The following is a 26,161-nucleotide window of genomic DNA, read 5'->3' on the forward strand; positions in this document are numbered from 1 at the left end:
TGGGTTGTATTGGAGAGAGTCTCAGTCTTAAATAATTTTCCACACACAGTCTGTGCCTGTATTTAGTTTTCATGCAAGTGAGGGCCGAGAATCCACTCTAACATAGGTACATGGTTGCAAAGGGCATCAGTGTCTTAACAGCGCGATATGCCAAGGCAGGATACTCTGAGCGCAGCCCAATCCAGAAATCTGGCAGTGGCTTTTGATTAAATTAAATTTTCACAGAACTGCTTGTTTCAATTTCGATGAGGCTCTCTTGTTCAGATATCGGTAAGTGGACTAGAGGCAGGACATGAAAGGGATAACGAATCCAGTTGTTTGTGTCATCCGTTTCGGGAAAGTACCTGCGTAATTGCGCACCCAACTTACTCAGGTCCTTCGCTATGTCACATTTGACATTGTCCGTAAGCTTGAGTTCATTTGCACTCACACAATCATACAATGATGGAAAGACCTGTGTGTTGTCCTTGTTAATGCAGACAGAGAAGAGCTCCAACTTCTTAATCATAGTCTCAATTTTGTCCCACAAATTGAATATAGTTGCAGAGAGTCCCTGTAATCCTAGATTTAGATCATTCAGGTGAGAGAAAACATCACCCAGATAGGCCAGTCGTGTGAGAAACTCATCATCATGTAAGCGGTCAGACAAGTGAAAACTATGGTCAGTAAAGGAAACTTTAAGCTGGTCTCTCAATTAAAAAAAAAAACATGTCAATACTTTGCCCCTTGATAACCAGCGCACTTCTGTATGTTGTAAAAGTGTTACATGGTCGCTGCCCATATCATTGCATAGTGCAGAAAATACACAAGAGTTCAGGGGCCTTGCTTTAACAAAGTTAACCTTTTTTACCTTAGTGTCCAAAACGTATTTCAAGCTATCAGGCATTCCTTTGGCAGCAAGAGCCTCTCGGTGGATGCTGCAGTGTACCCAAGTAGTGTCAGGAGCAACTGCTTGCCCACGCGTTACCACTCCACTATGTCTCCCTGTCATGGCTTTTACGCCATCAGTACAGATACCAACACATCTTGACCACCAAAGTCAATTTGATGTCACAAAGCTGTCCAGTACTTAAAAAATATCCTCTCCTGTTGTCCTGGTTTCCAGTGGTTTGCAGAAGAGGATGTCTTCCTTAATTGACAACCCATAAACATAACAGACATATACCAAGAGCTGTGCCAGGCCCGCCACGTCTGTTGACTCATCCAGCTGTAATGCATAGAATTCACTGGCTTGTATGCGAAGCAGTAATTGTTGAAACAAAACATGCCAATTTGAAAAATAAGCCACAGGAGTTTATTGAGCGAGAATTAAGACGACTTTCGAGCAGTAAGACATATATCAAAGCAACATATACCAGTAATAAGAATGGGATAGAAGCGTCATATATGGTGAGCTAACAAGTGGCTAGGACAGGCAAGCCCCCTACCATTGTGGAGGACTTAGGTCCAACGTCCCTGTCTGTTATTCGATGCTTTCCCTGGTAAGGGGGCAATAGCTCTTCGGCTGCATCAGATTCACAAATGTCAGTTTCCATGCTAGCTGGGCTAACAACAAATGTAGAATTACTGATGTTAGCATTGGATGGGCTCGTGGAAGCAGAACAACTTGTGTAGTTGACAGGTGCAGGTGTAGTACTGCTGGTAGTAGCAGTACTACCAGTAGAGCTGGTATGTGTCTCTGTGGACGTGGGCCTTACTTTTTTTTAATCATTTTTGAGCAAACGGAATGAGCAGCAGCTACATTTGGCTACATACAAACCATTAGTGGAATTCCTGCGAGAGAGTAACGGTTAATGTGATTGAATGTTACTTATTTGACTAGGCTACCTGTATTTTGACATTGTGTTGTATTTCACTGAACACTAGATGGTTTAATTTTATTTTTGGCAGTGAAATGAGGCTACTCAGGTGAGAAAAAAACCTCACTGAAATGTATAGCCCCGTTGGAAAATATAAATGGACTTTTTGAAAATGTGAAGACATTAAAACATTTTTAAAAAAACATTTTTATTTGGCGTACCCCCGACGGCATTGCCCGTACCCTAGTTTGGGAATACCCGCACTAGGGAATGCAGCACCGGTGTCTCCCTTGCAGACCTTCACCGGGTCACTCTTTATTGTCAGTAAGCTGGAGAGTTCACAGTCAAACTTAGATGCATAAAGTAGTGGTCTGAAGTGAGCTTTAAAACGGAGTTACTTGCATAGAGCCTTATGTACGGCTACCTAAACCTACATAAACATGATTCATTGGATTGGTTCCTACATGGGACTGGCTCCGTCACATATCTTAACTTAAAGAATATATTTTGGGCGTTCTGCCAGATCGTCCTCCGGAAGGGGCCATGATGCCTTCCGCCTCTCATATCTTGACCAGACACAGGCAGGAACCAAGGACTGTTTTATGACACCAACGATAAGATGCACAAAATACAATTCCCTTTACAAGTACACTAAAGAAATGTGAGTTATTTGATTCTTGTGATCTGTGAACTGACACTTAAACCAGTGTAGGCAAGTATAAAAAGCAGATACAGTTGAAGTCAGAAGTTTACATACACCTTAGCCAAATACATTTAAACTCAGTTTTTCACAATTCCTGACATTTAATCCTAGTAAAAAGTCCCTATCTTAGGTCTGTTAGGATCGCCACTTTATTTTAAGAATGTGAAATCTCAGAATAATAGTAGAGAGAATGATTTATTTAAGCTTTTATTTCTTTCATCACATTCCCAGTGGGTTAGAAGTTTACATACACTCAATTCGTTTTTGGTAGCATTGCCTTTAAATGGTTTAACTTGGGTCAAACATTTCGGGTAGCCTTCCACAAGCTTCCCACAATAATTTGGGTGGAATTTTGGCCCATTCCTCCTGACAGCGCTGGTGTAACTGAGTCAGGTTTGTAGGCCTCCTTACTCGCACATGCTTTTGCAGTTCTGCCCACAAAATGTCTATAGGATTGAGGTCAGGGCTTTGTGATGGCCACTCCAATACCTTGACTTTGTTGTCCATAAGCCATTTTGCCACAACTTTGGAAGTATGCTTGGGGTCATTGTCCATTTGGAAGACCAATTTGTGACCAAGCTGTAACTTCCTGACTGATGTCTTGAGATGTTGCTTCAATATATCCACATAATTTTCTTTCCTCATGATGCCATCTATTTTGTGAAGTGCACCAGTCCCTCCTGCAGCAAAGCACCCCCACAACATGATGCTGCCACCCCCATGCTTCATGGTTGGAATGGTGTTCTTCGGCTTGCAAGCCTCCCCCTTTTTACTCCAAACATAACGATGGTCATTATGGCCAAACAGTTGTATTTTTGTTTCATCAGACCAGAGGACATTTCTCCAAAAAGTACGATCTTTGTCCCCATGTGCAGTAGCAAACCGTAGTCTGGCTTTTTTATGGCAGTTTTGAAGCAGTAGCTTCTTCCTTGCTGAGCGGCCTTTCAGGTTATGTGGATATAGGACTCTTTTTTACTGTGGATATAGATACTTTTGTACCTGTTTCCTCCAGCATCTTCACAAGGTCCTTTGCTGTTGTTCTGGGATTGATTTGCATTTTTAGCATCAAAGTATGTTCATCTCTAGGAGATGCGCGTCACCTTCCTGAGCGGTATGGCAGCTGCCTGGTCCCATGATGTTTATACTTGCGTACTATTGTTTGTACAGATCAATGTGGTACCCACAATTTTTTTCTGGGGTCTTGGCTGATTTCTTTTGATTTTCCCATGATGTCAAGCGAAGAGGCACTGAGTTTGAAGGGAAGCCTTGAAATACATCCACAGGTACACCTTCAATTGACTCAAATGATGTCAATTAGCCTATCAGAAGCTTCTAAAGCCATGACATCATTTTCTGGAAGCTGTTTAAAGGCACAGTCAACTTAGTGTATGTAACCTTCTAACCCACTGAAATTGTGATACAGTGAATTATAAGTGAAATAATCTGTTTGTAAACAATTGTTGGAAAAATGACTTGTGTCATGCACCAAGTAGATGTCCTAACCGACTTGCCAAAACTATAGTTTGTTAACAAGAAATTTGTGGAGTGGTTGAAAAACAAGTTTTAATGACTCCAACATAGGTGTATGTAAACTTCCGAATTCAACTGTAAATAGAGAGTGAGATTGGGGCGAGAAGATGAATAGAGAGAAGACATCTGGATGATAGGACAATGGGAAGAAGACAACTTACCTTGTGGGATTCAGAATCTGATGGAGAACTGAAGAGGTGGTTTGGAGTGTGGCTCAGGAGCTCTACCTGGACATATCCCTACGCTTATATGAATCACTTTCCTCCTCTACTCTTTTTCTGAGAGACAAGGCTGTTCCCCCGAATTCTGACGTACCACTACCTTCTGGTCTGTCAGCTTGAACAAGGGCCAAGGCACTAGGATTTCATCTGTCTGGTAAAGCTGCAGCTGATATGGTGACTAATGGTGGGATAAGTACCTAATTGTCATATGTGAGTAAAAGTAAAGATGCCTTAAAATAAAATTATTCAAGTAAAAGTGAAAGTCCCCCAGTAAAATACTACTTCAGTAAAAGTCTAAAAGTATTTGATTTTAAATACACTTAAGTATCAAAAGTAAATGCAATTGCTTAAATATACTTAATATATATAATTTCAAATTTCCTACATTAAGCAAACCAGATGGCGCCATTTCCTTGTTTTTATTTATTTACGGATAGCCAGGGGCACACTCCAACACTCAGACATAATTTACAAACAAAGCATGTGTGTTTAGTGAGTCCACCAGATCAGAGATAGTAGGGTGGACCAGGGATGTTCTCCTGAATTGGACCCTTTTCCTGTCCTGCTAAGCATTCAAAATGTAACGAGTACTTTTGGGTGTCAGGGAAAATATATGGAGTAAAAATAAAATTATTTTATTTAGGAATGTAGTGAAGTAAATGTAAAACTGGTCAAAAATATAAATAGTAAAATAAAGTACAGATACAAAAAAAACAAGTATTACAAAGTATTACTTTGAAGTATTTTTACTGAAGTACTTTACACCACTGATGGTGACCATGATTTCTCAGTTCATGTCTGCTCAGTGGGAGGTTGCACCAGCAGTCCTGAAAGGTTGTGATAAGGATTAAATCATCTGCTGTCCTTCATCATATGACTCTGTCATGAAAAACAAGTTAATGACAAAGTTTTCGAAATTTACACTGTCCTGTACATTAGGATTGCATATTCTTATACCATGGCATTGTTGAATACTAATTTCTGATTGGCTTGAAGGTCATTCTAGAGCGTGCATTATTTCCCTTCATAAACTGAGTGGTTAAAGCCCTGAATGCTGATTGGCTGAAAGCTCTGGTTTATGAGACCATATACCACGGGTATGACAAAACATACACAACATACATTTAGCTTTCAACAGGGGAGATTTGTATAAACCTTGCTGTCTGTCTCTCCAACATTTAAAACAAGACAGGCAAGACAGGTAGGCAGCGTTTCTCAGCCAGTTGAAATCATGAAACAGCTGGCATAATTTTTATGGATATACAGTGCCTTCGGGAAGGAGTCATTTTTATAAATAAAAAATGTACCTCAGCAATCTACACACAATAGCCCATAAAGACAAAGCAAAAACAGTTTGTTAGATTTGTTACATGATTTTGAAACGCACACAACTGTCTATAAAAGGTCCTATAAAATTTCTGCAGCATCGAAGGTCCCCAAGAACACAGTGGCCTCCATCGTTCTTAAATTGAAAAAAGTTTGGAACCACCAAGAGGTGGTGACCAAGAACCTGATGGTCACCCTGACATGGCTCCAGAGTTCCTCTGTGGAGATGGGAGAATCTTCTAGAAGGACAACCATCTCTGCAGCACTCCACCAATTAGGCCTTTATGGTAAAGTGGTCAGACGGAAGCCACTCTTCAATAAAAGGCAGATGACAGCCCTCTTGGAGTTTGCAAAAATGCACCTAAACACTCTCAGACCTTGAAAAACAAGATTCTCTGGTCTAATGAAACCAAGATTGAACTCTTTGGCCTGAATGCCAAGCGTCACGTCTGGAGGAAACCTGGCACCAACGCTCCCCATCCAACCTTACAGAGTTTGAGAGCATCTGCAAAGAAGAATGGGAGAAACTCCCCAAATACAGCTTTGCCAAGCTTGTCGCGTCATACCCAAGAAGACTCGATGCTGTAATCGCTGCCAAAGGTGCTTCAAGAAAGTGCAGAGTAAAGGGTCTGAATACTTATGCAAATGTGATTTTTCAAAAAAATGATTTGTATAAATTAGCTAACATTTCTAAAAACTTGTTTTTGCTTTGTCATTAAGGGGTATTGTGTGTAAATTGATGAAGACATAAAAAAAAAACAGATTTAGAGTAAATGTAACGGCTCTCGTCTAAAGGAGTGGACCAAAGCGCAGCGTGGAAAGTGTTCATGATACTTTATTCAAAAACACTCAAAGAAAAATAAGAAACGCGAAAACGAAAGCACACAGTTCTGTCAGGTACAGACACTAAACAGAAAACAAGATCCCACAAAACCCAAAAGGAAAATGACAACTTATATGTGATCCCCAATCAGAGACAATGATAGACAGCTGCCTCTGATTGGGAACCACACATGGCCAAAAACAAAGAAATAGAAAACATAGACTTTCCCACCCGAGTCACACCCTGACCTAACCAAACAGAGAATAACAAGGATCTGTAAGGTCAGGGCGTGACAGTAAAGGCTGTAACATAACAAAATGTCAAGGGGTCTGAATACTTTCCGGAGGCACTGTATACAAAGAAATGTCAATTGAAAAAATGTCAAATGAAACAGCAAAGTGCAGCTAGTTTGCAGTCTTTCCAGTAAGTTAGCCATAGTTGGTTAGCTAGCAAGCAAGGGATAAGAATGTTGCCAGCCACTATGGCAATGGAACATTTAGAACGAACGTCTGGGTCGCGTCCATAGATACAAAACAAAAAGACTGAATGACTAGGTCGCGTCTCTGGCAACCCAACGGATAGAATGAACCACCAGCCGGCTTGGGTAGCAACCCTAGATTTGTGTCGGGACTATATCTTGTGGAAATATGAAATAGCATGAATAAATTCATCAATAATGTAAAGTTTTTCATGAAAATGTCACTCATTATTTTAATGTGTTGGTACACGTTGTATAAAAGTGATAATGCGCTCGAAGCCCGTGTTTGGAGGATATATTGGCAGTTTGCCGGACCTCTACTTCATCTCGGGCCTAGCAACACCCGTGCCAATATCATGCTGGGTAGTATCGTCATGAGTTGGGATATAGCTAGCTAGCTACATATCTTAACAAAAGACTCCACTATGCAAGTAACGATTTCGGGTGCATTCGTAAATTCAGTCTGGCGATCTACTCCGTTTTTCAGAGCACTCTCGTCTGAGTGTGCCAGAGCACAGAATAACTGATGAATTGACAAACGCTCAACACACGTTGAATATGGCTGGTGTCAGTAAACATTGGCAAAAAAACGTGATTAAATTGTTGACAATATCACGTGTGCTCACTCTCTGGCCTCTAGGTCACCAGGCTGCTTGTTATGGCACACACACCTCACCAAAGGGAAGCACACAGAGTGTTTTTTTTTGTGTCAGTGGGAAAAACGTCAGGTCCGGGAGCCGCTACAGTCTCTCATGTCTCAACTAGATTGCCAAGCTCCCCTGCCTCAGCTGGTCTGCGCATCAGCAGGGGTGACCGGTCCACTCCTGATCCCCGGGATCGTCCCTTTGGTTGGCATCCCGCGGCTGGAGCCGAGTGTGCCGGGGAGGGGGTATCGTCAGGTATGCTCTCTCTCGGGCACTCTAGGTCGCCATGTTCCTGCGTCTCAGCCAGATTGACAGGTTTCCTGCGCCTCAGCAGAGGTGACCGGTCCACTACTGATCCCCGGGATCGTCATTTTGGTCAGCGTACTGCGGCTGGAGCCGCTCCTTGGGGAGAGGGTAATGTCACATGTGCTCCCTCTCCGGCCTCTAGGTCACCAGGCTGCTCATTATTGAGCACACTTGTCACCATCGTTACGCGCACCTCGTGTCATCAGACTCACCTGGACTCCATCACCTCCCTGATTATCTTCCCTATAAATGTCACTCCATTTGGTTCCTTCCCCAGGCATTATTGTTTCTGTTACAGTATCATGTCTATGCATTGTTTGTGTTTCTTGTTTTGTATTTAGTTGCATTTATTTATTATAACACTCACTCCCTGAACTTTCTTCCCGACTCTCAGCGCACTTGTTATTTTTTCTTTTTTTTTCTTTCATCTTTATTTCACCAGGTAGGCCAGTTGAGAACAAGTTCTCATTTACAACTGCAACCTGGCCAAGATAAAGCAAAGCAGTGCAACAAAAACAACAACACAGAGTTACACATGGGATAAACAAACATACAGCCAATAACACAATAGAAAAATCTGTATACAGTGTGTGCAAAATTAAGTAAGGAGGTAAGGCAATAAATAGGCCAATAGTGGCGAAGTAATTACAATTTAGCAATTTACACTGGAGTGATATATGTGCAGATGAGGATGTGCAAGTAGAAATACTGGTGTGCAGAAGAGCAGAAAAACAAAAACAAATATGGGGATGAGGTAGATAGTTGGTTGGATGAGCTATTTACAGATGGGCTGTGTACAGCTGAAGCGATCGGTAAGCTGCTCTGACAGCTAACGCTTAAAGTCAGTGAGGGAGATATGTCTCCAACTTCAGCGATTTTTGCAATTCGTTCCAGTCATTGGCAGTAGAGAACTGGAAAGAAAGGCGGCCAAAGTAGGTGTTGGCTTTGGGGATGACCAGTGAAATACACCTGCTGGAGCGCATGCCACGGGTGGGTGTTGCTATGGTGACCATTGAGCTGAGATAAGGCGGAGCTTTACCTAGCAAAGAGTTATAGATGACCTGGAGCCAGTGGGTTTGGCGACGAATATGTAGCGAGGACCAGCCAACGAGAGCATACAGGTCGCAGTGGTGGGTAGTATATGGGGCTTTGGTGATAAAACGGATGGCACTGTGATAGACTGCATCCAATCTGCTGAGTAGAGTGTAGAAACAGGAGAAAGGGAAGCGCTACTAAGGTACACAATAATACATTTTGGTAGACAGAAGGTGCTCTTTGGTAAAAGGGGTGAATTGGTCATCAAAAAGAAAGGAGGACAAGGCAGGGTAGCCTAGTGGTTAGAGCGTTGGACCAGTAACCGGAAGGTTACAAGATTCTGTCGTTCTGCCCCTGAACAAGCAGTTAACCCACTGTTCCTAGGCCGTCATTGAAAATAAGAATGTGTTCTTAACTGACTTGCCTAGTTAAATAAAGGTTAAAAAAAATACTCTTCAATTAATTAAAATGCCTTAATTTGTATGGCATGTTCAATAGAAACAAGGTTTTAAAAATCTGACGCGTTTCGGCTTCATGGCCTTCGTCAGGGAGTACAACGAAATAATACAATGTCCTCTTTTGAACAGCTTTTCCAATTAGCCCTAATTTGAAGAGGTAGTGGTTACAAAATTGATTGGACACACCTAGTAAGCAATACTATACACATTAAAAAGTGAAATACTGTAGCTATGTTATCATAAAAATACAACTCCAAGCTAGAAGTATCAGAACACTTAGAAAGGTAGTTCTAACCTTAAATATGACTGGGAGAAGTGTCAAGAATAAGAAAGCAATATATTCCATAGTACACTAGAACACAGCAAAACATGAACAACAACAGTCTAAATATAGCTGAGGGAAATTGAGTAGAGTGTTGGGGGCTATTTTGTAAATTGCATCGCCGAAGTTAAGGATCGGTAGGATAGTCAGTTTTACGAGGGTATGTATGGCAGCATGAGTGAAGGAGGCTTTGTTGCGAAATAGGAAGCTGATTCTAGATTTAACTTTGGATTGGAGATGCTTAATGTGAGTCTGGAAGGAGATTTTACAGTCTTGTATTTATAGTTACAGCCAGCAGCACAGTTACATTCACCAAAGCTCTGGATAACATGAAAAGCCTAACCAGCTCTGCTAGGGTGAGTAAAATGGTCAGAGTTTGGGTGGCGGTTAAAGCTTAAGAGGGTGTGAACGATGCTGAATGGGTGTAGACAAAGAAAAGCACTCTAGTAGGTACCAAAACATTCAAAGTCCATTTTCTCAAAAGTGAGGTTACAAGTTTATCAACTTTCAAAGCAGAAATACTTCCCCATTGTTCCTCAAATGCAGTATATGATATACCATTTTGTAACTCTGTGTCTCTGCTTTTATCCAATGTAAAAAACACAATTTCAAATTTTGCTACAGACCAAATCCATTCCAAACACCAGCTTCAAGGGCATTATCACTTAAATATTTAACTGACTTCAGTTGTTACCGTGGAGTGGTCCGTTTATGATAAAAACACATTTGTAAGTGGAAACCACTTTATATTATTAGATCTGATTGAAATGTGGCATTTATCGGAGTTGACTGTAATGTTTATGACATCTAGACAGTTATTTTCAGATTAGTTGGCAGTTGGGCAGTGACTTTGTCAAGTGACTGAATTTCTTGCTTGGTGACTCAGCGGTGGCTTGCAGCTTCTACAATGATTAGATGACAAACTGTCTTTTTCGAAATTGTTTCTCATATTAAATTAAGAACATACTTGTACAAGCCACCTTCCTATGATAGACTTTGGCAATGTAATGTATTGCATATGCATGCTGCTGCTTCCACATTACATATTCAATCTTCACAGTTTATCATGTGCTCTTTTATTACTAATGGGTCTCACCCACCATTGTGTCTTACACCAGAGTGTAGGCTGGACCTCACTAACCACAAGAAGGTTACAGCACTGGTGTCTGGCCATTCTTCAGAAGCCTCCGCCTTTTATGAAATGTAGCCGCTTTCAGACACGTTCTACTTAAGTCATTTTTGGGGGTATCTGTACTTTACCTTACTATTCATTTATTTATTTTTTTACAACTTTTATTTTTACTTCACTACATTCCTAAAGAAAATAATGCACGTTTTATACTCTATACATTTTTCCTGACACCCAAAAGTAATCATTACATTTTGAATGCTTAGCGGGACAGGAAAATTATCCCATTCATGCACTTAACAAGAAAACATCCTTGGTCATTCCTACTGCCTCTGATTTGGCAGGTTCACTAAACACAAATGCTTCGTTTGTAGATTATGTCTGAGTGTCGGAGCTTGCCCCTGGCTATCCTTAATAAACAACTATTTTTTTTACATTTATTTTTAATAATTGTACTTTTACTTTTGATACTTAAGTATATTTTTGCAATTACATTTATTTTTGATACTTAAGTATATTTAATACCAAATACTTTTAGACTTTTTTCTCAAGTAGTATTTTACTGGGTGACTTTAACTGGAGTCATTTTCTATTAAGGTATCTTTACTTTTACTAAAGTATGACAATTGGGTACTTTTTCCACTATTGCCAGTATCCATTATCCACCCCCACTGCTCCCAGCCAGGGGTTTGGATCCAGGGGAATGAGTTACAGTGAAAATATTATTTCATGCCATTTAAAGGGGGGGGATTTTTTCCAATTCTGTTTCTCCCTGATTACAGCAGTGTTCTCCACTTCTCTTTGATGAGGTCCATGAAAATGATATGATGACCCATGATTATATACTCTGTTTCAATGCTTGCTCTTCAATAGCGTGGGTGTGAGTGGGAGTGAAAGGAGAGTGGAGTAAAGGGTGGTAGAGTGATGTTGTGGGATACTGATATCTGACAGAGTCCTCTTCTCAACAATAAACATAAACACATTCGGAAATCTCATTCACTCCCCTTGAAGTGTACCCCAATTTTGTATGGGAAAATGTTGAACACAAATGTATATGGCACAAAGATTATAGGTCTCCTTGACAACAGTAACCTGGCAACGATAACTCTACATACAATAAATCCTGGCTGCATTCTCCATCCCCTCCCTCCTTATCTCTTATGCCCTCTCTAAGTTCAGTCTCTCTCTCTGGCCCTTTCTCTACCCCTTCTCTGTATCCCCATGGATACAAGATTGTCTGTATACTCAAAAAAGCAAGTGAAGAGCTCACGAAAATAATCAAAACTATGTAATATCAGGGCTGCTACTTCGACTGCCCTATTGCACTTGTCCTGGAAACTACGGGTAACTGCCAAAAGAAAGGAAACCCCAACAGAAAGTGTGATAAGGCGTTAATAGGGCACCAGAACAGCTTCGATGCAGCTGCAATGTGTCTTGGCATAGATTCTACAAGTGTCTGGAACTCTACTGGAGGGATTCTTACACGAGAAATTCCATAATTTGGTGTTTTGTTAATGGTGGTGGAAAACGCTGTCTCTGGCGTCGCTCCAGAATATCCAATAAGTGTTCAATGGTTTGAGATCTGGTGACAGAGACACACACAAACACCCTTTAAAGCCCCACACTCATTTGAGGCCCCTCTTTCAAAGTCACTAAAATCTCCTTCTAGCTATGGTAGCCAAAATAATCTGCAACTGGAAATGTTTATACAAGACCCTAAGCATAATGGAATGTTAATCGCTTAATTAACTCAAGGAACCATACGTGTGGAAGCAGCTGCTTTCAATATACTTTGTACCCCTCATTTACTCAAGTGTTTCCTTTATTTAGGCAGTTACCTGTATCTCTACAATGCGAAGAGCATTCAGGGAAGTTTCTGCACTATAAAGTCTCTCAACTGTAACAGAACACACAGAGACAAATACATAGATAAAAAGAGTCACCTTCCTTTCTCATGACTTCTATAACTATTTTATTTGATCCTCAATTAAATCACATGGGAATAGAGGTGGATAATCAATTCCGCCACTACAGTATGATGCTTTGTGTTGTATTTACAGGTGTTTAGCTAATGAATGGTTTTCTATCTATCACCTATGGTTCTCTAGTACAACATTTTTACACAAATAAACCCAGATACATCCATCTCTTCTTTAATGCAATTCTCTCTTCCTGCTCTTCTCTGCTTTATGCATGTGTCATCCCCCACAACTGTATCCTCTTCCCATCACTCACTTTTACACTCACTTTTCTCGTCACCATAATTTACCTCTTCGATTACTTACATCTTATTTCCCTCTTGCTCTCTTTCTAGTCACCCCTCTCTATCTGGCCACCCCTCTCTCTTTCTAGCCACCACTCTCTCTTTCTGGCCACCCCTCTCTTTCTAGCCACCTCTCTCTCTTTCTAGCCACCCCTCTCTCTTTCTAGCCACCACTCTCTCTTTCTAGCCACCTCTCTCTCTTTCTAGCCACCCCTCTCTCTTTCTAGCCACCCCCTCTCTTTCTAGCCACCACTCTCTCTTTCTGGTCACCCCTCTCTCTTCCTAGCCACCTCTCTCTCTTTCTAGCCACCCCTCTCTCTTTCTAGCCACCCCTCTCTCTTTCTGGTCACCCCTCTCTTTCTAGTCACCCCTCTCTCTTTCTAGTCACCCCTCTCTCTTTCTAGCCACCACTCTTTCTTTCTAGCCACCCCTCTCTCTTTCTAGCCACCAGTCTCTTTCTAGCCACCCTTCTCTCTTTCTAGCCACCCCTCTCTCTTTCTAGCCACCCCTCTTTCTTTCTAGCCACCCCTCTCTCTTTCTAGCCAACCCTCTCTCTTTCTAGCCAACCCTCTCTCTTTCTATCCCTTCCATCATCCCTGATCACAGGGCACCCAGGTCATGGCAGGACCGGGACTTTTGTCTAAAGAACTTGCCCCCCTCTCGTTCCCTGTCGCGGGGGTAGCGTGGGACCAGGCTAGTGAGAAAACGCTTGGCACGGTGGGTGATGCTCTCCCGGCCGCCAGCCATGTCGTGCCCACAGGCCCCTGGAGGCACCGGGCTGAGGCCCCTGGCTAACCTCACAGCATACTCCAGGAGCTCTGCCGTGCGGTGATCCAGAGAGGCTGACATCTCTACATATAGACAGTCAAACAGAGAAGCGCTGGTGAGGGCCTCTGAGAGAAGAGAGAGAGAAAAAGTGAGACGATGATGACGATGATGAGGGAAAAAGAAAGACACCAATAAGCACAGTTGTCAGTGGTAAACACATTTTGGATGAGAACATTTTGGGTGGGTACACAGTGATGTGCTGGTGTCACAGGTTCATTCATATTAGTTACATGATAAAGCACCTCTTATTATGTCATTGTCCTGTGACTCAGCCCAGCTCCTCTCTGGTTGACATCAGATACACTACAATATCAATATCCCTGCCTCTGTGGATTTATTGTGTCATTACAGACTAGTATTCCCAGGACAAATACACACACATTGAAAGCATTTCTTAAAAAGAAGTATATAGCACATATAGATTTCACGACTTCCGCCGAAGTCGGTCCCTCTCCTTGTTCGGGCGGTGTTCGACGTCACCGATCTTCTAGCCATCGCCGATCCACTTTTCATTTTCCATTTGTTTTGTCTTTGTTTTCTACACACCTGGTTTCTATTTCCCAATTACATGTTCATTATTTAACCCTCTGTTTCCCACATGTTAGTGTGCGTGTTTATTGATTGTTCATGTCGGTACTTGTCGGCTGGTTATGTTTGCCGGGTTATGTATTTACACCCGTTATTTTCGAGTGACCGGTATTTCTCCGCACCTTGAGTATTGTCTGTATACTGGTGCTGTTGTGGAATTAAATACCTTGTACACTCATTTCTGCTCTCCTGCGCCTGATTCACTGCACCAGTTACCCACCGCCTGACATTAAAAGATAGAGTGCAAGACAGAGATCCCGGGAATGAGACGCCAGATGATGAAAGACGGTGAGAAGCAATTGCCCTAATTGGTCCTAATTAAAACTGTGTTTGTTATTAGAGGGGAAGAGAGGAAGAGAGGTATGGTAAATGTTGTTTTTTTCTCCTGAGGGAAATTTCAACCGATGCCTGTGAAAAGCAATTAATCAGAATGCCTTACTCTCTGCCTCAGGCCTACTCAGACAAAGGCTCTTGGCTCTGAGATTACATAACACTGAATCCAAAAATGTCTAGGTCTGAAGAGCTGCATTCTGGAGAAACACTTATCACACAGAGAAGGGTGGGGGTGAAATTGAGAAAGTTTGAAAGAACAAAAGTTTTGTGTGTTACAGGTTGAGGGAACCAAACAGCCGAGCTCAGGCTGGTCTTCTGAACACACCACACAGCCATATCCTCAGTTGATATGTACGTTTAGATGAATAGGGTGTGTGTTCTCAGTATCTCATGCACAGTTCTCAGCATGCACATCCCCTCCCCCCATACTCCCACACTGCACTGCAGCTGAAACGCTGTGCCACTTTCCGTCTGTATTCCTGTAAATCTCCCCCCACAGCAGTACCCTGCAGAGATACAGTACAGAACTCAACCTGACAACACGCAGGGTGGAGATGGCAGGCAGGAATAAGGCAATGAGAGGAGAGAGCATCTATAGGGAGAGATAATCTTTAGGGAAAGGTATAGGGAGAGATAATCTTTAGGGAAAGGAATAGGTAGAGATAATCTATAGGGAAAGGTCAAATCAAATCAAAGTTTATTTGTCACGTGCGCCGAATACAACAGGTGTAGCATTTCACCTTACAGTGAAATGCTTACTTACAGGCTCTAACCAATAGTGTGAAAAAAGGTATGTGTGTGTGTAGGTAAGTAAAGATACAAAACAACAGTAAAAATACATTTGAAAATAACAGTAGCAAGGCTATATACAGACACCGGTTAGTCAGGCTTATTGAGGCAGTTTGTACATGTAGGTATGGTTAAAGTGACTATGCATATATGATGAACAGAGAGTAGCAATAGCGTAAAAAGAGGGGTTAGCGGGTGGTGGGACACAATGCAGATAGCCCGGTTAGCCAATGTGCGGGAGCAAAGGGAAAGGTATAGGGAGAGATAATCTTTAGGGAAAGGTATCCGCTAGGACAGTGCAGGTTATACAAAGCATCTTAAGGTTGCAGAGACAATGGGGGACATCATTCTATCGCAGTCCTGTAACAAAGAGAGGGCCAAGCTGCCTCACCTTGAGTGCTGACCTCACGTGAACGGACCAGGTCGCTCTTGTTGCCCACGAGGATGATGGGAGTTTGCGGTTGCGTCTCCCTGAGGAGGAGGCGGAGTTGGGCGGTGCGGTGGAAACTCCGCCGGTCCGTCACAGAGAACACCAGGACACACACCTCACACTGGAGATCAGACAGGTCCTGAGAGAGAGATCACCACAATCATACCACTTTACCTTCCATTTTGTCATATGAATTTCAATAAGAATACACTCCTATTTACTGTATAAGAAAGGCCATACTTGTACTTGTATAGAACAACCAAATCTACACTATATATACAAAAGTATGTGGACACCCCTTCAAATTAGTGGATTTGGCTATTTCAGCCACACCTGTTGCTGACAGGTGTATAAAGTCGAGCACACAGCCACACCATCTCCCTAGACAAACATTGGCAGAATGACCTTACTGAAGAGCTCAGTTACTTTCAACGTGGCACCGTCACAGGATGCCACCTTTCCAACAGGTCAGTTTGTCAAATTTCTGCCCTTCTAGATCTGCGCCGGTCAACTGTAAGTACTCCTGTTGTGAAGTGGAAACGTCTAGGAGCAACAACGGCTCAGCTGCAAAGTGGTGGGGCACATAAGCTCACAGAATGGGACCGGCGAGTTCTGAAGTGCATAAAAATTGTCTGTTCTCGGTTGCAACACTCACTACCGAGTTCCCGAAACTGCCTCTGGAAGAACGTTAGCACAATAACTGTTCGTTGGGAGATTCATGAAATAGGTTTCCATGGCCGAGCAGCTGCTCACAAGCCTAATATCACCATGCACAATGCCAAGCGTCGGCTGGAGTGGTGTAAAACTCGCCGCCATTGGACTCTGGAGCAGTGGAAAAGCGTTCTCTGGAGTGATGAGTCACGCTTCACCATCTGGCAGTCCAGTCTGACGGACACATCTAGGTTTGGCGGATGTCAGGAAAACACTACCTGTCCGAATGCATAGTGCCAACTGTATGGTATAATGGTGCTCCTGGGGGGGAAGAGGCACTGTCGCACCATCCTCATGACTGTGTGTGTGTTTGTACCATTTTAAGTCTTTAGTGCTTTGGACAATGAGGAACTTGAAGCTGTCTACCTGCTCCACTGCTGCCCCGTTGATGTGGATGGGGTATGCTCACCCCCCCCCCCCCCCCCCCCCTCTTTCCTGTAGTGCCAACAAGAGGAATAATGGTCTGAGACTTTTTCATGGTTTGGACTAGGCCCCTTAGTTCCAGTGAAGGGAAATCTTAACACTACAGCATAAAATAACATGCTAGATGATTCTGTGCTTCCAACTTTGTGGAAAAAGTTTGATTAAGGCCCTTTCCTTGTTTCAGCAAGTCAATGGCCCCGTGCAGAAAGCAAGGTCCATACAGAAATGGTTTGTCGAGATTGGTGTGGAAGAACTTGACTGGCCTGCACAGAGCCCTGACCTTAACTCCATCGAATACCTTTGGGATGAATTGGAAGGCTGACAGCGAACAAGGCCTAATTGCCCAGCATCAGTGCCTGACCTCACTAATGCTCTAGTGGCTGAAGTCCCCGCAGCAATGTTCCAACCTCTAGTGGAAATCCTTCCCAGAAGAGTGGAGGCTGTTAGCGCAGCAAAGGGGGGACCAACTCCATATTAATACCCATAATTTTGGAATGATATGTTCGACAAGCAGGTGTCCACATACTTTTGGTCATGTAGTGTATATGTTATTCCTATGAATAAGAAAGCGGTTAACCCTGCTGCCAGGTTTTCAAAATGATAGGAACATTTGGCTACACATATTTTTATGTGTCTTAAAGTGCACATTTTTAGAGCCTTGTGAATGAGGGTCAGCAGCAACATTTCATTAGGGACAGTTCAAACTTTACTGAGGTGGTCCAAAATAGGGAAGGGTTGTCTTACTTTTTTTGTTGCTTTGGGGAGGGTTGTGTGTTATTTTATTGGGCACAGAGGAGGGAGGTTTTCCTGGTTTACATTTGCTCTTTCGAAGGACTTACTATATAAATTCTTCCATTGTAGACAAATGTCGTCATCTGCTTGCATGCGCCTCCCCTATATCAAGGAGTTTTGGTACTTCCCTTATGCACTACGCTTCAACGCATGCTAACTTTTACTACACCATAGGTCAATATCTTCTACCAGTCTAACTTCCTATCCTGCCCTCTATCCAGATGTGCAATAGGCTAGCTAGCAACCTTACCACACATAAAAGCTGCATACATTTTTTTACCTTAATTTAACTAGGCAAGTCAGTTAAGAACAAATTCTTATTTTCAATGACAGCCTAGGAACAGTGGGTTAACTGCCTTGTTCAGGGGCAGAACGACAGATTTTCACCTTGTCAGCTCAGGGATTCAATCTTGCAACCTTTCGGTTACTAGTCCATTGCTCTAACCACTAGGCTACCTGCCGAATCCACAAAAACAAATAGGAGTAGCTGATAGGCAGCAGAGAGCCCAGCTGCAACATTACACATGAAAGAAAAGTTAAGCGAAGAACAGTGAAGAACACAGGGGCCCCACAGGGGTGTGAATAACACAGGGGCCCCACGGGGGTGTGAAGAACACAGGGGACCCACAGGGGTGTGTGCTTAGTCCCCTCCTGTACTCCCTGATCACCCACGACTATGTGACCAACACAACTCCAACACCATTATCAAGTTCACTGATGAAACGAAGGTGTTAGGCAACGATGAGTCAGCCTACAGGGAGATCAGTAACCTGGCAGTGTGGTGCCAGAGCAACAACCCTTCCCTCAACATCAGCAAGACCAAGGAGCTGATTGTGGACTACAGGAAAGAGGGGGGTGGGGGGGGGTGAGCATACCCCATCCACATCAACGGGGCAGCAGTGGAGCAGGTAGACAGCTTCAAGTTCCTCATTGTCCAAAGCACTAAAGACTTAAAATGGTACAAACACACACACAGTCATGAGGATGGTGCGACAGTGCCTCTTCCCCCCCAGGAGGTTGAAAAAGTTTGGCATGGGCTCTCAAATCCTGAAAAGGTTATACAGCTGTACCATTGAGGGCATATTGACTGGCTGCATCACTGCTTGGTATGGCAATAGCACCGGCCTCAATCGCATGGCGCTACAGAGGGTTGTGCAGACAGCTCAGTACATCACTGGGTCCGAGCTCCTACAGGACCTCTATATCAGGCGGTGTGAAAAGAAGGCCTGGAAAATCGTCAAAGACCCCAACCACACAAGCCATATATTATTTTCTCTGCTGCTTCACAGCAAGAGGTAGCAGTGCATCAAGTCTGACACAAACAGGCTCATGAACAGCTTCTATCCCCAAGCAATACGACTGATAAAAAGCTAACAAAATAGCTACACGGACTGAGTTTACCTTATATCCTTATTTACCTTTTATTTCAATATTTGTCTCTATGCACACTCACAGGGCCCTAACACACACAAACAATCGCTCCATAATTTGCTCACTCACACATAATATGCACATACATTTATACCGACTGTATACACCTGCATAACCACTCACATGCAAGCTGCTGCTATTCTGTTTATCCTGTTGCCTAGTCCCCTTACCCCTAGATTAGCCTACAACACCACAATGCAATGAATAATTGCATTATTGTTTTTAAGTGAGTACAAAATTCTAGTGATACGCTGTCTGTTGCAGATCATCATTCTCCCAAGTCGTCCTATAATAATGTGGCCACATATGCTCCAGGCAGGCCTAGTTATTCAGGAAAGCTTAAAGCAGGCTCTGCCTCCTCTCCAATTCGAGTGGCTAGCCTGGCGCACCTAGAACCTAATGCTTCAATATAGCTTAAATATTTGTCATTTATCTTTTTAAATGTATTACCTTTTATATTTGGCATAAACACAACCAGTCAATGTTTAAATCGGATTAAGCTACTTCAAAAATATAATTCCAGCATCCTCAAAATGGCTTGACATTAACCAGGTTTCCATCCAACCTTTTAATGCCATTAAAATAATCTCACACTTTTGTCCATAATAATCTCATCATGTAGGCTATACCCACGCTGTATCTGAGAGCTCTTGGCTAAAGTGGGCACATTCACTATACCAAAACTTTTTTTTTGCAACAAAACCACCAGTAGGCACTAGAGTTGTAAACCCATTGAATGTTTTTTTTTTATATTCGGTACTTGGGAATTTGACTGCAAAAGATATTTGCAGATTTTAGAATATTCACATGAAAATCATGCACTAATTGGATGAAAACCTAGCTATAGACACCAGTGGCGGTCGGTGCAGTAAGATGAGGGAGGATGATAAAAAATGTTTATGACCATGGCCTTATTTATATTACAGCATACTGGATGACTATCATTCATATTTCATTCACCCAGCTCAATGTAACATTGTCAGGTTAAGGCTACTACACGATACTCAAATGTTCCCTGTACTCATCATGAGGTTGCTACAACCTAGCCTATGAATGAAAGTTTACAACGTAGGTGCACAGGTCGAGAGAATTATGAGTAATCAAGCTGTTAGACAGTGACACATTCAATACACATTCAGTACTTGCACACTCTTACCTACATCTAGCTGATCTAGGGTGTAATCATTAGTCCAACAGTTGCAAACGAGAGTTTCTACTGGACAAATTCAGTTGTTTATCCTTGTTTTGTTCCGTTTGCTTCCGTTTAAGAATAATTTTTAACAGAATTGGCGCAATAAATACACCCCTGATCACACTCAAAACATTCACAGTTCATTTTCATACCAGGCACATACAAACAGCTTGTTGTATATATAATTCCTTCTCGCATCTATCTATGCCCTCTCCTCCTCTCACCTTTTTCCTTCGCTTGTGGACTTCAGTGCCGAACACATCAACTGTCTGTGACCAGGCGAAAAAACCTTTCCATGCCAAACCTTCATATCATGACTGATAACTGCTACAAACAGCCTACATCGTTGTCACGCCATATTCAAAATAGGCATAGCTACTAGAACTAGAACTAAACCCGCTACTAGAACTAAACCCGCTACAATCATGTAGTACAGTTTGGTCAGTTTAGCGGTTACACCGGCGGGCCCAGGTGGCTATAAATTAATAAATCCAAAAGCTTATGGAAGAGTTCCAGTGTTGGATAGACATAGCCCTCTAGCTAACATAGCATTCCTCTCTGTTTGAGCTGGGTGTTTGAGTATGCTAAACTAGCTAGCTGCATTTGACACTAGCTAAGTAAGTGAAAGTGAAAGTGTAACAAAATCTACTACGAAGTATAGCTTTCTTTCTCTTTCTCTCTACTCCTTAACTTTAGAAGAAATTAATTTGTTCAAAACTGTTAAACTATTGTCTTTCTCTCTCTTTGAGTCAACTATCACATTTTATGCACTGCAGTGCTAGCTAGCTGTAGCTTATGCTTTAAATACTAGATTCATTCTCTGATCCTTTGATTGGGTGAACAACATGTCAGTTCATGCTGCAAGAGCTCTGATGGGTTGGAGGACATCCTCCAGAAGTTGTCATAATTCTATCTATGGAAGGGGTTGAGAACCATGAGCCTCCTAGGTTTTGTATTGAAGTAAATATACCCAGAGGAGGACATAAGCTAGCTGTCCTCCGGCTACACCATAGTGCTACCCCGGCTACACCATAGTGCTACCTCAGTGCAGCTGAGGCTACTGTAGACCTTCATTGCAAAACAGTGTGTTTTAATCAATTATTTGGTGACGTGAATATATTTAGAATAGTTTTATTTAAAAATGATAATTTTAAAAATCTTCAACCATTTTACTTTTTATGAAATTCACTGAGGAGGAGCCTCCACTGATAAACACCCTAAAGACTCTGGCAAGTGCACTAGTCCAGTGTCACTTTGATTATGCCTGCACATCACGGTTCACCAGCAGCCCCAAACATCTAAACAATAAGCTACAGACCAGCCACAACAAGCTTGTAAGAATTTTACTTAAACTCCCCACTCATACGCATCTGAAGGTTGAGCATTTTAATAAGCAGCTAGGCTTAGTCTGGTCCACATAATTATTACAGCCTCAGTCCCTAGGTACCTATCCAACAATTTTTCATTTATTAAAGATGTCCACCAGCATTATACCAGAGCCAGAGACACTAATATTCATTGTTTAAAATATAAGAGTCTATCTGGTAAGAACACATTTTAACTACCACAGCAACTCAGAGCCATACCAACCATAACCACTTTTATAAAGAATGTCAAAAGCTGGCTAATGTGTGAACAGTATAACATTTTTTTCTCTGTATCTCTGTAATGTGTTTGTATACTGTATATGTAATTGTGTATGTATTTATGTAAAAAAATATGGATCATACTGGAAATAAGTCCCTGACTTTATTATGCAATCCCGGTCACTTTAAAAAAACTTTGTACTGTGTGTATATATATGTATTTTTTTACTGAGAAATAAAATCAATCAATCCAAACTGTGCAGCGACCATTTGATGACTAGAAAGTGACATCTATTACAGAACACCAAAAAGTTGAATGACATTCTGAGATTGTCAAGCCAAACCTTCGATACTGGGTAGGCCGACAAGGTAGGGAGGGATGTATTTTCTGTTTGTCGAGATTGACATAGTCTATTTATTGTGGCATTGAAAATGCAAACCATGATATTGAAGTGCCCAAATTCAGTATGCTTTGTTTATTGGCTGTGTGGTGCATTGTCACAGAAACCTGTTGGTAGAAATTGTGTTGCTTATATTTAAAAAAATATATAAATATCAATATCAAAATGTTGAAAATCAGATTCCCCCTTAGCTGATCATTGTCTGCAACCGGCACTGATCGTAGTATAATGAAACAGGCAGGGGGAGTGCGCTTGTCCGTGGTGGTCGGCGAACCTTCAACCTTCTTGCCCATTGCCCTGACCGTGTGATTGTGTTTTTTCAAAAGTTTCAAACAAATGATTGCATATTGTTCTGGTGGTATGCAGTGAAAGTGTGCTGCCTGCAGCAGTCAAGACTGAGAGTGGAGCCCTGTGCTCTTTCATTCTACGATTCCCCGCTGCCTAGAGACAAATTACCATATCACACCAACTGGGAACCAAGTCAATTACTGATGACACACGCAGAGAATACGATCACACACACACACACGCACACTGGATGCCCTTCACAAGTGAATCGTTCATAAGTCACTGAAAATTATTCAGGGACACTCAGTGAGCAAAGCTAAATTGGAATTCTAAAATCTGATTTGACGATTCCAATCTTGAGACTGGACTGCATCAAAAGGCTAACTCATATTCTACTGAACATAATAGACTGAGCAGCATCACCAACATATATTGGTCTCTCACACAAGACAACCAGAGAACAACGTCAATGATGCAATTAGATAAGCAGAATCGCAATAAAATAAATCTATATAAGGTCAACAAAAAGGAAAGACCCAAATTCACTAAATCTTGTTTTTTCAGACTGGAGAGCTACTACAATACCCAACCCCCCAGCTGGGTCAGGAACAGCAGAAGGAGAATATGTCCCCAGTACTGTACATCTGCTCAGTGAGCAGCTCCCTCCCGTACACATCCATGAACACGTTAGAAGAATACCCAGGGCAATAGGGGTAAACCTGTGGAAAATAACATGATAAGAAGCTTCCAAGCCAGTCAATAGCAGAGTCCCACAGGGGAAATTCCCACATTAAGAGTTAGTCCATGAGGAAAGACAAAGGGTAAGGAGTGGGAGAGAAAAGGCTGGGGTAGAGTGCGACCACAGATGTGCTGTTAGGCTCACCTGCCTCCAGTTGTCGTAGATAAGGATGGTGCAGTCCTCGTCGTCCACGGTAACAGTGTGCACATAGCCCTCCCCTGAGGGAGAGAGAGACATATCAGGAAAGTCTCAGGTGGAGATGGTGGAAATAAGGTTTTCAGTTTTTTTTTTTTTTACAAGACATACAAAACGTTGGGGTGTTTTGCCAGGCACAATTAGTATCATAGGCCAATTTTTTGTAAAAACAGTGGTCAGTCTGAGGGAAAACTAGACGGGTCACAAGCAGATATATCTTTCATATATTTTTGTCAACATCCAAACACCAATGCACCTTCAGAATCCACAGATGCAGTTCGATCCAAATCCCCAGCCAAGGCGATAGCAAGGCATGACTTGCCCACCCCATTCTGACCCATCAGGGCAATTCGAAAGGGCCCTTCAGAGGAGGGTCTCCCCTCTACCGCTGATGTGATGGTCTCATCCTTCGCCAGGCTGAAACTGATTGGAGGAGGAGAAGGTCCAGCCAACCCTGATGTCCAATCACAATCATCATGAACTGCTTCTTCCCGTCTGAGCTGGTGTTTGATTGGCAGAGGGGTACTTCCTCTGCGTAAAGGCGGTGCACTGGACAGAGTCATACCGTCACACTAAAAGAGAGACAAATAAATAAATATACACAATATTTAAGCAATAATGCCCAAGAGGGTGTGGTATATGGCCAATATACTGTACCACGGCTAAGGGCTGTTCTTATGCACGATGCATTATTGCTATTATAAAATGGTTACCAACATACCAAGTTTTTTCTTGATTTACCCATGGCTTTCAGCCAATCAGCATTCAGGGCTCAAACCACCCAGTTTATAAATTCCCATAGAACATGGACCAACCAGGCTCTGACTTTGAGACCACATCAGAATTCCACACTCTGTAGCAGCTTACCATACACACATACAATTGTATAGATAGCAAGGATTGTGAAGTGGCTTGAATGTGCAATGCTGCGCTACCTAGTGTACTACCACATCCTCAGCTGTCTCCAGGAAAACTTGAACCAATTTGACTGTAATAGACAGTGGGCTAGTCACTCTGTGCCTGACATGTCATCACTTTTAGTGTGATCTGAAAAAAAAAGCCCTAGGCACATGCATGACATTATCTCACTGTGTCTATCACCCTCATTATTGACATCTACACTGCTTCTGCCTCCCTCTATCCCCCTTTATATCTCTCTATCGCTTTCTCTAGCTTCATCTCTCGATTTATGTCTGTCTCTTTCTCTCTCACACACACACACACACAAGCACAAATAGACGCAGAGAACCTTTAAGAACTGAATGGCCTCCTGCCCATGAACAAGTTCATGTCAGTTACATTTGAAGCTCAAAGAATAAACCAAATCAATTAGAGCCCTTCTGTTATGTTGTCAGCACTTCCCGCATCCTGTCACAACGCGTGCAAGCGATAGACGTTCTTGACAGATGTCTTGTGAAGCAACCGTTAAGTAATGACATATTTGCATCCATTTAAACTGTTAAAAAGGTGGCTGCCCAGCACATTCTCTTTCAACATCCTCGCCTACCTTCACCAGTGTTTCCTCGATACTGATACTGTCTTTGAGCGCATCTGTCGGCATCTGCAACTTGAAATACAACCAGTCAGAAATCGACTTTTAAGGAATCCCGAGTGTTTTCCCGCCCTCACACTCTTCTTACTCACGCGCTCTCTGCCTCAAGCCACACCAAAAACGGTTATCTCTCTCTCTCTCTCATGCGCAATCACAAACACTACACGCACACACAGACTCTGCTACATAGGAAACTGAAAACACTTTTCTCTCCCCCACAGTGTGCTCTCCTGTACAGTAAATTCGGTCCTCCTGCAGTGTCCTATCCAATTCTCGCTCTTCTGCATTTATGACTCAATTAAATGACGTGTAATGGTCGTTGTCAGCTTTTCATTTTCTTAGACAACATGTGTTTAGGCTATTGACCTACATCTGCGTCGACTACATTTTCCATGTAGAGAAAAGTTCATGCGAAAGAAGAAGCTAATTTTACTCCGCTCTAAATTACCTTTTGGATGCTCCAGGATAGTTACAGTAATAGGTTTACATTTCGCCACTAGGGGGAAGCAGATTCGTTTTCTTTTCTCCAATAACTCTACCATGCATTACCTTTTGTGTGCGTGCGTGTGCGCGCGCGCGTGTGTGTTTGTGTGTGTGCATCAGTTGCGGTCAGTGCCGTTTAAGATTAGGGAGGACGATTTTTTTTTTAATGAGCATGGCCTTATTTCTATTATAGAATATTGGATGACGGTCATTCATATTCCATTCACCCAGCTCAATGTAACATCGATAGGTTTAGACTACTACATGATACTTGCATTTTCCCTATAGCCTAGCCCCCATGAGGTTGCTACAACCTAGCCTACTAATGAAAGTTTATAATGCACACTTCCATTCAAAACTTTG

At 42.4% G+C, this 26,161-nt stretch overlaps 1 protein-coding gene across 1 annotated transcript; it reads right to left on the reverse strand.

Moving 5' to 3' along the window:
* Positions 1 to 12,947: 12,947 nt before the first annotated feature.
* Positions 12,948 to 25,503, reverse strand: LOC139407661 (GTP-binding protein REM 2-like). The gene is made up of 5 exons (XM_071151502.1): positions 25,271 to 25,503; positions 24,020 to 24,335; positions 23,713 to 23,786; positions 15,967 to 16,144; positions 12,948 to 13,930 (listed from the first exon to the last, which is right to left on the reverse strand). Exons 1-5 carry the CDS (start codon positions 25,322 to 25,324, stop codon positions 13,638 to 13,640), a joined length of 915 nt encoding a protein of 304 aa, XP_071007603.1. The 5' UTR covers positions 25,325 to 25,503; the 3' UTR covers positions 12,948 to 13,637.
* Positions 25,504 to 26,161: the final 658 nt, after the last annotated feature.

Source organism: Oncorhynchus clarkii, chromosome 4 (genome assembly GCF_045791955.1).
Source record: "Oncorhynchus clarkii lewisi isolate Uvic-CL-2024 chromosome 4, UVic_Ocla_1.0, whole genome shotgun sequence".
Classification (NCBI taxonomy): domain Eukaryota; kingdom Metazoa; phylum Chordata; class Actinopteri; order Salmoniformes; family Salmonidae; genus Oncorhynchus; species Oncorhynchus clarkii.

Coding starts and splice junctions, on each gene's coding strand:
- LOC139407661 (XM_071151502.1), bottom strand. CDS start 25,324: ATGCCGACAGATGCGCTCAAAGACAGTATCAGTATCGAGGAAACACTG. Junction 24,336..25,270: donor TCGAGGAAACACTGGTGAAG/GTAGGCGAGGAT, acceptor TCTCTCTTTTAG/TGTGACGGTATGACTCTGTC. Junction 23,787..24,019: donor TGCATCTGTGGATTCTGAAG/GTGCATTGGTGT, acceptor TCTCTCCCTCAG/GGGAGGGCTATGTGCACACT.